Consider the following 11498-nt stretch of genomic DNA (forward strand, 5'->3'; position numbering starts at 1 on the left):
TTTAATAGGGTTGTGCCACAGGCAGAGCTGTAGCTCTAACGGCAGCTGTAGAGATATAGCTCCTTTTGCTAAGAGCTGCACTGTTTCCCCATGTGAAACCAGACTCTGGTCTGGAAATGCTTCCTGGGCATCTCCTAAACAAATGAGTGGTGGCTGGTTACACAGGGCTGCTCCCTCCATGGTCTGTGTCAATATGCCACCTGAAAAGAAGCAAGAGCCATGGGGATGGCTGTGCTCTTTTCCTGTTCCTTTGGCTGGTACCCGTGAGCGGAGTCCCTCAAAGCAAGGCTGACGCATGCAGACAGTTGGTCTGGTGAGCTATACTTGCCACTGGAGCTGCAGGCTCCAGCATATTTCAAGTGAGCTCACTGGCACCAAGTGCCCCTCCAGTCCATTTAACCTGATTCCATCTGCAGCTCCTGCCTCTGCTCTTTACTTAAGAGCTGCTCTAAGCATCTATTGCCATTGCTAGTCTCCAGGAGGAGCCCAGCTGAGTAATCTGACAGGGCTGGTGGCAGAGGGGACAGATTCATAACCAAATGACTCTGGCATTGACAAAGATGAGGTGGTGAAGATGTGAAAGGAGTTTTACATTTGCAAAACTTCTCTTCTGCTTCTCTGGCAATGAGAAGCACAGAAGAATTTGCACCATTGCTTTGCTTTGCAGAGAGTCTATTGCCTGGTGTTACGAAGTGCAGATTGGCCTTCCAGCTACATTTGGACACTGAGAATACATCATCTCCCTGGCCAGGGTCACTCATGGGTCACAGGCAGTCTGTAGTTCCCTTTCATGAATCCAGGCAGAACTGACATGACTGAGGCTGTCCTTTTGCATAACAGCAGCTTATGTGCTTGGCAAATGGGAGATCCATTCCTGGGTCTTCCTTTATACCCGGAGTTTAAATTCCCAGCACCCACAGCCTCGAGTCTCACAGCTGAAGAGGCCTCCACTTGCAGCTGGGCTCATGCGTGGTCAGTCATAGAGCCCTAAAGAGTGGGCACTCACATATTTCTTTCCCATCTTCCCCCTAGCAGCCCACCCAGGGCTGAGTGTAGCTCTGCAGTACATTCTGCAGGTGGTCTCAAGGTCAGATCAAATTTGCTAACTATGCTACAACAGCAGCTGAAGTGTACCTGACAAGAGCAGCCTGATCTCTGCATGGTCATCCTGGGTATCCCTGATGAATTAGCTGGCTTCCAGCCTTGCCTGTGTCTGCAGCGACAAGCAGTCAGGAAAGCAACCATGTGGTTAGTTGAGTATTGGGCAGTTGAATATTGAGTTAGGCATCTCTCTGCATCACACTTTGAAATAAAATCACCCTGACACCACACAGTCACAAATCTGAATTCTTGGTCATAAATTCAGTATATTTTTAGCTTGTAAATGAGGATCATGAAGTAACCCTGAAAGACTCCAGATACACAAATATACCAGATATACCAAATTTTATGTATTTGGGCAGCTCAAATTACTGCTTATGCCCTTGGAAAAAAAACAAAGTATCTGCCTTTGAAGGGGATCTTCAGGCTTATTAATATGCCTCATATCACAAGCAGTCTGTTTCTGCTGGGATTTGTGTTTCAGTTAAAGATGTAGCTATTTCTCTGGCAGAAGGCTTGGCACTGATCTATGGTAACTTTGCACGTTCAGCTTTCCTGTGAAGCCATCACTGTCACCTCTTCCCAGCTCCACTATCCAAGGTCTGAGATAGGATTCTTGAGGCAATCTGGGAAACACGGGGTCTGTGCTGGTTTTGCCAAAATAACATCTTCTTCTCCTCGGTGAAATACTCATGATGTCTGACCATTTGCTGCAGCACAGCAGGAGGCTAAAGCAAGCTGGAGGCTCGGCCCCTGCCTCAGCCTGTCCCTCGGGACAGACCCAAACTGAGCACCTGGAAATAATTCTTGCAATGAGATGCCAAGGCATAAGGTGTAATTTCAGCCTTCCGTTTTTGTACCGCTGATGTAGGCAAATGTCCCTAATGAAGCTACAGGAGGTATCGGCAGCTGTTAGCAATACGTGTGCTACAGAAGCAGCAGCTCTTTGGAGCGCTATTCTGGAGCGCTGCTTTGGGAGACCCAGAAAGCAGTAGGTACTGGTGGCTGGATGCTGCAGCCTGAGGACCAGCGCCCTCTAGTGCTTGCAGCCAGCCTTTCTCGGGCTCCCATAAAAGACCTGAGGAGATGCAAGCCCTCAAGCGGTCATTCTGTTGGGTTTCGTGTTTCAGATAATGAAGTCGGTATTTCTCTGGTGTGATGTTTGACTGCTGAAAATTTGCAATGCCCGAATTAGTCCAAAGGCACTGGCAGGCAGTGAGCAGGCAGCAATGCAAGATGAATGCGCTTAATTCATTTTTCTTGTGACTGTGACATTAATACGACAAGCTGGGCTGTGTGCCACATAAATTAGGTAAAAACTTAAAGGTAGGCTTTTCTTCAACTGAAGCTACGTGTACCTTCTTATGGTGGGCAGGTCTCATGGAAAAGTCTCACTGACAGTATCCAGGGATGTGCTGTCCCTTGCCTCTTCTCTCCTCTGCTTTAGGGACTAATAGAAAGTGCATCCATCACCATTTCACCCTCGCTGACTCCACATAAGCTTCTGCTTAAGCAGCCAGCCATGCCACGTCACTGTGTTTTCATTTCATCACCTCAGTAACTTTGTCCAAGGGTTCCATTCTGTTTTGTGCGAATCCTGGGGGTCACAGTCTGTTGAGAGCAGCTTCCCAGGTGCTTGTCAGTGACCAGCTGATTGTCCTTTGGGGTGCCATGGAGCATGCTGAGCTCCATGCTGACCTGTCTCTCGTGCAGTACCAGGAGGTGCTGGTCTGCATCGCCGACACATGGGGGTGGCCAGCCTGATGGCCCTGGCTCAGCTCTTTACCTATGAAAGAAACTCTTTGAGACCAGTGTATCTGGGTTGATAGTCATAAATTCATGCTGCCTAACAGCAGATATGGACTGACACTGTCACATGCCCAAGGGGATGGAGCTCCTATATGCTCACCCAGTGGCCTCATCTCTAAAGACAACTACTGTTTCAGAAACAAAGAGATGCCTAGCCCTTGCTAAGCTGTCCAGGTCCATCAAGATGACTGCCATTCATTAAATTAAAATTATTACCTCACTTTTATAAGCAGCCTGGCCCACCATGGTTATCTCTGGCCCATGGTTGGTTGAAGGGCCCTGTGCGACCTGTCCCTGTGTTGTGCCTGTTCACCAAGGTGCTGCTGCTGCTTATGTCTTACTTCTGTTGTAGGGCTTGGATCACAAGGGAGAGGTCAGGTCCAGCGTTTGCTGGATGTCATCCACAGCAGGGCCAGCTCAGAGCAGATGTTTGCCCATCCAGACCCACCAGATGTCACCTCCTTTCTGAGAGCACATCAAAGCCTGGTGTCCATCTCAGAGATGCTTTTCTGCTAGGCATGGGTGCTGCTGCCTCTCCCTTCCCTGCTCTCCCTTTTGCCACAAGGTAGGGACCAAATCTGTTCCACCAGTGCCTGCAGCCCCTTCACAGGGCTATGCACTGCGTGTTTCAGCAAACACGATGCCATCCCCAAAGCAAGCAGAGCTGATAAAGCCTTCAGTAGCACAGTGCAGCCGTTGTGTTTTGCCCAGTAGCTGATTACGTTATTGCAATTGTAAGTTCAACATTGTAATGATTTGTTTTGTTTCTGATGTTGATGTGATGGTGCCTTACAGTGTGCTGGAACTTGTGGATAAGGAGGTTTTCCAGCCAGCGACAGCAACAGCAAAAGCACTGCCATCTTCCCGGGGAGCTGGAGGGTGACAGGGACTCCTCATCCCCATGGCTCACAGCCAGGTGCAGCCTCAGTAAAAGACACGGGTGCCCCAGCCAGCCCTAAGGCAGACCATAGGTGTCTGAAACCCAGGGTATGATCCCATAAATGTCTCTGCATATATTCAAGAAAGCATTAGTGAGTTTAAAAGTGCCTTTTAGATGCCTATAGCAGGAAAACAGTGTCCTATAGCAGGACACTGCCACATCACATCCTCATTGCCAAGAAAATGGGAGATTCAGGTTGCTGGCCACCCCCCACCCATGCTAGTTAAAACTCAGAGTTAATACTTTTAAGAAACTGCTTCAGTTACTAAACCATGGGATTTTCTGCTGATAGTCCCTCATGGATACAGGCACTCTGGGCACAGTGAGCCATGCAGGCTGAGCACAGATTTGTGCTCAGGTCACTCAGCTGAACAGAAGACTCTGCACCCATAACTTGGGTTAAAATTACTGGATGGTTTAAAAAAAAAAAATCTTTATGAAATAGCATGTAAGTGAGGACATGCCAGAGCTGGCCTGGTGGCCTGAGTCCTTCTTGCCAAAGGGACTCAAGCCATCACCTTGCACTGCAAATACAGAACCAGGAACCCAATGCTATTCCAGACCCCTTCGTAGTCCCTGAGTCCCAACCCTCTTTATTTCCCTTCGCACAGGATGAAAGCAAAGATTTTGTGCCCAGTTCCAGAAGAAAACAATACGGCTCTTCTGAGTACCTCTCACAGGTTGACACACCAGGGAAAAGGCCAGCCACCAGGATGGAGCTGCAGGACCCCGAATCCAACCCCCATGCACCACTGGGTCTCCAAGTGGAGGAGCAGGTATGTGAGTTCAAGGGCCATCCAGAAGAGAGAGTTACAAGGCAAGAAGCCAATATCTGAACTGACCTCCCAGTAACATAACTTAGAGAACTTGTCCAAAATGAATGTAAACCTTTTAGGAGAAATCCAGTCTTAAATTAGCACTGCCCAGAGGTGGAATGTCTACTGTATTGCTTCAGTAAATTATTCTACTCATTTCCTGTACTGGTAAAAAAGTACTACATTATTTTTCTATTCTAAACTTGATTCAGCTAGCTTTATGGCTAAAAACATTCTCCAGGGAATAACAGGCACTGCATCTAGTCATCCTCTGGCACACATTGGACAGTCAGTGATGGAAAAAAAAATTTGGAGAGACAAAATCAGAGCCCCTGACTTACCTGCTTCAGCTGTCTGCTGTACTACTAGGGTGCTTGTCTGCTGCTACATACCTGCTGCTCTGCCTCCTAAAACACATCTTTCTGGACACACAAAGAAGTGGAAAATGGCCCACATTACAGTGATTATGACTTATTGCCTGAAATATGAAAAAAAACCCAACCCCTGTATTCCAGCCTCTTCGCAGGGGCTCCCTTCAGAGGAGACAGGGGTCTGGGCAGACTTTAATTCCTAGGTGCACAGCCATGCTTATGTCTGTACAAAAGACGTTCTTTTTCTCCTGGCATTCTCTCTTTGCCTGCGCAGCTGCCCAGAGCAAAGTGCATCTTCCCATTTATGGATCATCCACAGCAGGAAATATCTTAAGACCTCAAACCTGTCGTCAGTGTATCTTACTGGACATGCACAGGAGTTCCTGAGTCTTGATGTGAGACCAGCAGGACCGCAGTGAGGCAGCTGAGAGTGCTACATAGGCGTACCTCTTGGTGAAGTTGCACAAAATTAAGAGCCCAGAGGGACATGGTCCCAGCTGAGCTTTGCAGACTGGCATTTAGAGATAGGTAATGTTTGCAGTAGAGAGCAGTGAACTGACACTGTCTTTGTTGGTAGCTGAGGAAAGGGACATCACAGTGATGCTCTGTGTCACCAAGAGGTGTCACCCACAGTGACATTCATCTGGCCAGATGCAGACTCCTGTACCTGAGGCTGTGCTGTGCTTCCTTTGTCTGCACAGACTGGGTCAAATGACAAATAAAAACTTGGGTAAAATCAGGTCCCTGTAACATACACACCATCATTTGGATCTTCTGTCTTGCCCAGACCTCCGCCGACCGTAACAGGAGCCTGAACACCTTGCACATGGAGATGTGCTCCGACATTAGATCAGCTCCATCTCCTCTGTGCTGTCAGGTGTTGCGCATCTCACTTGCCAGATCCACGTGCCAGGTGTGGAAGTGGGTGTGGGGTATGCTACAGCATAAAAAAAGATAATAGCCCCCACCTATGTGGGGCAGGGCTGGGTTATTCTGCTTGGGCTTACTCCACTGTAAACTCTGACAGAGCCTGTATCTTCCACTGATCCTGCCACTGCCCTCTCCTGCCCCACCATCGGGCTAGGATCCTGATGGGCTTTGGGATGGCTGCCTAAGGGCAATCACGATACTCTTCCCCAGAGCAAAAATGCTGCCAGAGGCAGCTGCGGGTCCTGGCCAGTTTGTGATGCTGTGGGGTTGTCTCTTACAGGGTGCTTCTCGTGCCTGCCGGACAACATGTCGGAGATAAGTTGTATTCCCTTCCACTCAATGAATACGCTGCACAGTGGAGCAAGAGGCAGGATAGTACCAAGCTCACGGGCATCACACCTGTTTGTAACCTCTCCAGAGGCTTCAGCTAGCCTGAAACCAGTTTTCTAATGCGATTTGCAAGGTACAGGAGCTTTACCAGTGAATTCTTTCTCTTCATTGCTGAAGAGGCAGCTGCAGAGACTTTGCTCAGGGGACTCCCACTTCTCATCTCTGTTCCTGCAATCTTAATCTCCTCCATAGGATGATATGTCTGTCTCCATATGAAACCTTGACTGCATAGCCACTCTGAATGATGGTACTCCCTGGACTTCTTGTTAATCACTTGCATTTAGACAAGATCCCAGAAGTATTCTTGTGACTGTGGTCCACCAGCTCATGACAGCTGTCCTACACGGCTCCACAACTGAAAGCTTTCAGTTCCTAGTGAGAGTTTGCATTCTCCTTGTTGGCTTTGGTTGTGGTCACCTCAGTACCTGTGTTCCCAGCACCCTCTGTCTCTAGGCAGGAGGAAACTATTCCCCACTGGTTGCTTTACACATTAAGAGGGAAAGAGAGGAGAAAATGTTGTTTAGAAGCAGTTTCTTCCCTATTGCTCTCAGTCTCTGCAACAAGCTTTGCATGACCTACTCATCACCAGCCGAGATCTTGCACCAAGAAGTCATCATCTGAGCCAAACCAACAGCAGTACACGCAGCAGTGAAACTTCCTCCTGACTTGGACTGGGGTGCTTTTTTACCTGAAGCTTTATGTCCAGCACACTCTGCAGACAACAAATCTGCTGCTCGTTCTCAGCAGTTGAGCTCTGAGGGAAAAAGAAACAAGTGCTTTTCCTCGCAGACAAGCAGAATGTCCTTGTTCCTTCCAAAAACAGGGTGGAGACAGCAGGATTGGACCCTAAACTGAGCTCCAGTATGACAGCCTCAGTCTGTGCCCCTCTTTAGGGCCACCCCATCCGCAATGTCTGGGACCCAGGTATGGTCAGAGACTGCTTCAAATACAGAGGTACACTTACCCTGTCGGTGCCCACAAGGCCGCCCAGTGCAGATGGCATCACTGTCAGGGGAGACACCACCCCCGCAGCTCCAAGAGGTGTTCAGGTGTTGGAGCAGCATCTGCCCTGAACAAGATGATGGCATCTGGCTCACACAGTTGGAGCTCCACCAGTCCTTCCTTTACATCCCCCCACCCAGCTGCAGGGCTGGCCCATGGTTTTCCTGTCCCGTACACAAACACCACTGACCTCCCCAGTGCTTTCTTTTGCCTGTTGGAAACAGACAACCCTCTCTGCAGAGGGACAAGAACAATGCTGCAGAAGGTAAAAGGTCCCTTATCTGCTTTGGAGGTGCTGCAGGAACAGCTGCGACCCAGCAGCTCCCATGTCTGAGTTGCACCCCACACTCATTCTCACACCTCACCTTCCAGATGAGCAGCTACCACAGCAGTGCACATGTGACTATCCATACATGCACATCTCTCTGCCGTATCTCCTCCCTGTCCCTTGGAATTATATGCCTCAATTCTGAGAGGCAAGGGAATAAAAAAAAAACAGAGCTAGATGGAAAATATCCATGAAAACATTTATATAAAAAGGAAAGTGTTTCAATTACATGATTTTTTCCTTTTTAATAAAGATTGTTTGGAGGAAGGGAAAAATTATTTTTGAAAAAAAGTGTTTCCTTTTGCAATTTTTAGATTGCTTCCCAAATTTATATTTTTAACCCTTCATTTTATTCTTTTATATTTCCTTACATGTATAAGTGTCAAGTTGCATAACAAGACAAAAAGATACTGCTTTTAAATTAGTAGTAAGTGGCAGCTCTAATAATCTTAAAATTAAATTCTACTAAAATATATCAACTGCTAGCTCTTACCATTTCATGACATGGCAGTGCTAGTAGAGAATGGGATAAATATATCATCAAGTATAATGGGAAAAAAATTTTTAAACTCAAAATCCAAACTAAAAGTGAAAGAAACTGAAATTCTGAAGTTAAATTCAGGTTTCTGAAGTACCTTCCCCCGTCCCAAGTTTATCAGGAAGTATTGAAAATTAGTGCATATTTTGCAATCTGAAACAACAATGGTTTTTTTGTGTGTGTGGTTTTTTTTTTTTTTAAATGAGCTTGTGAAATGCAATATCCACCCTGAGCACCCTGCTTTGCTCACAGGTTAACTGTATGGCAGGATCGCCACCACCACACAAAAAAAAAGACATTACTCGATCAGTTGCTTGAACGGCATCAGCTTCCCTTGCCTTGGCTTCCCTTGCCTCGTCGTGCAATCTTTGCAGGCTTTCCACAGCTGATAAACAGAATTGCAGCCTGACTAGAAGTGCCACATCTCAGCAGTGCTCTCATGGGGCTGGCTTGCTTGCTAGCCTCTGCCAGCCTCCGGATGCTACATTCTGACTCTTTGCGCCTTATTTTCATGTTAAAGAAAATACTTCCCTTCAAAACTAAATATGCTGCCTCAGGTCCTCTTCCATCCGTTGCACAGGAGATGCTGCTGCAAACTCCTCCAAGCCAGTGCAGCTGCTCTGCAGCGAGCGGCCCAAATGCCTCCTGCAGTACCTGCTTGCTGAACCTGGGAGTTCGCATCTTGGAGGCGTCTTGGCACATACCTGCCCCTTCAGACATCACAGTAATTATTTACCTCCATTTACATTCCCAAACCTGCTGCTAAGCAGCTCTCCAGCTGTATAATATATACCCAGTTACAGTATCTGTGGAAGAACTACTGCTGGCAACCTGCTTGGCATTGCAGTTCAGTCTCACAGACAAGCAGCATATTTAGGAGGGCCTCCCCCTGCCCCATTCACTGCTGCCCAGGACTTGCAGCTTAGTTTTACAAACAGCCAGACAGCACATACGCACTGAAGAGGACGAGGATCACCCTTTGAGCAGCGACTGTATGGCTTTCTTCCCAGTGATGAGCCCCATCCTGCTGCAGGGCAGTGTTCCACATCCCACAGGACACTTGGGTGCCCGTACACATCCACCAGCCCTCTCCTTCTCACATTCTTTGCATAGATCCAGCTTAGCATGGTGCTTCCAAAGCTCCTTCCAAGGGAACTCGTTTCATTCCTGGCCAGGAGAGCTCTGCATCCTTACAACACGACGTGCTGGGTTAACACAGGCTTCCCTGTACCTACCCATAAAACTCTGGCTTACTGATCGGCTTTTCAACTGCACAGCTCACCCCAATAACGCAACACCATGTCTGAAGCGCAAGGGAAGAACCACTGGCAGCAATAGCTGTTGGTTTTCCCCTTCTGTCAGCCAGGACCAGGCTTTTCCTTAGTCATGGGCAACCAGAAGGCTTCACCCTGATGCTCAGCCAGCTCACAGTACACAGCAGGAGCCCCAGCTACTGACCCAGCAATGCAGCTCTTCTGGCACTGTCTGCTCTCCTCAGGTGCTTCTCACAGGTGACATCTCTCCTTTCTCCAGCTGCCTCGGTCATTTGTTCAATATTTTACAGCACACACCTTGAACTCTTGCTCTAGACTCAGTCTCACTGCTTGTAAATAACGAACGCAGATGTCAACTCAGTAACTGTACACTAGGATGTTTTTACCACAACTGAGATTAAATCTGAGAAAGAAAACCCTCCTTAAAATTGAAAGGGGCCATGTCCTCTAATCATGAGTGCAATAGGAGCTGATTGTATTATTAAACTTATAGCAATGACTTCAGGAAACACAATGTGTTTTACTCAAATTGCACACTTTTTTTGAACAGCTGTAAAATAGAGTATATGTGTAAATATTGCCATCACTGAAGAAGTATTTGTAATTTTAGCATATAAATATAACAGGCTTTTCAGTGGGCTTGATGATGCCACAAGGCTGCGCATCAAGCACTCGGGTAATTCCAAAGTTGTAAATGTATTTGCTGTACAGAGGAAGTGTGTCAGTGCTCGCTTCTCCCAAGGAAACTGAGACACTGGTCCCTTTTGGAGAGCCAGTTGCTTTCCCCACAATGGCTGGCACCAGCCTGAGCGGGCCAGCAGCTTGCTGCTTCACAGAGCGGCTTCCTTTGTGTCCAGAAACACCACTGCAGTACGCAGAGCAACACCTCTCCAGCTGCTAGGGTAGCAGAGAGGGGTGACAGCTTCACAGTGCAACTGCCAGTGCCATGCATTGTCAAACTGCAGCTCACTGGACACAGACGAAGGGAGAGCCGCAGTCCTCCTGCAGACGGTACCTCCAGGAAAGGAAAAGGGCAGGAAGCACAGGGCAGGGTGGCGCACCTTGGTGCTTCAAGAGACACTTGACATGAGCAATTTCCTAGCTACAGATAGAAGCAATAGTCACGTTGGTGTCATCTCTAATAGTAAACCTCATCTCTGCCACCCTTGCACATCACTGGAGTGGTCAAAGCACTGCTCCAAGGCCAGCCTCCAGTGCACTGCTCTGTATGTGATGAAACATGAAGCCATTTTTTGCAGATGCCTCTGATGGCTGGTAACCTAAGGACCCAAAGGATCATCTTCCTAGGCTGTCCAGCATGCAGTGCAGGCTCCTGCCTTGGGGAAGCAGCACTCCAGGCTGCATGGAATGTATTTTTAAGAGAATAAATCTATTTTTTTGTATTTGCAGACATATATTTGGGTTGGGGCAGCTTAGTTAGAAGACAAATAATGCAAGAAATCTTTTCATAATCACAGACTCATCCAAGTTAAGCAAATTTTCCAGGGTTACAGTATTGCCTGTTTCCCTAAAACAAACTTTGTGTTCAATGGAGCTATCAGCACTGTTTCGCCCTCTCAAAACTCTCCCTGTCTCAGCATGCTCAATAGAGGGAAGCCAGCTCTTTCCTCCCCAGGCTGCCCATGCAGTGGATACAGATGGTGCTCACCTCCTTCCAGTTACACAGTGCTCTTAGTCTGCATGCCAAATGTAAACACACACTTTTATCTGCATGTCTCTCCTGACTCAAACACTGTCAGCTCTACAGTATATAACCAATAAAAACTCTTTCTACATGTTTGTGATGTGGTATTTATAGCTCCAGCTGAATCCCTGCACAATGTCCAGTACTCAGCAGTACTGATGCCCCTTGGTGAAGTGCTGAGGCAGCTCCAGTCTGCAGCACTGTGTGTTAGTGCTGAGTCCAACTACCTTGTTCTTGGTTTTTTGCCTGTATCCAGTCAGATCTCATACATCCATTCCTAGGCTACATTTAAGGC

General features: G+C 47.6%; 1 protein-coding gene across 1 annotated transcript in view; it reads left to right on the plus strand.

The window, feature by feature from the left end:
* The window catches only part of LUZP1 (leucine zipper protein 1), a 43799-nt gene extending 32501 nt beyond the window's left edge, over positions 1-11298 (plus strand). The window contains exons 3-4 of the mRNA XM_075522640.1: positions 4462-4626; positions 6247-11298. Coding sequence (XP_075378755.1) covers positions 4462-4626; positions 6247-6285 — 204 coding nt within the window. The 3' untranslated portion in view covers positions 6286-11298. The remainder of the gene's footprint in view (positions 1-4461; positions 4627-6246) is intronic.
* The last annotated feature ends 200 nt before the right edge of the window (positions 11299-11498 follow it).

This window comes from Mycteria americana, chromosome 21 (assembly GCF_035582795.1).
Source record: "Mycteria americana isolate JAX WOST 10 ecotype Jacksonville Zoo and Gardens chromosome 21, USCA_MyAme_1.0, whole genome shotgun sequence".
NCBI lineage: Eukaryota > Metazoa > Chordata > Aves > Ciconiiformes > Ciconiidae > Mycteria > Mycteria americana.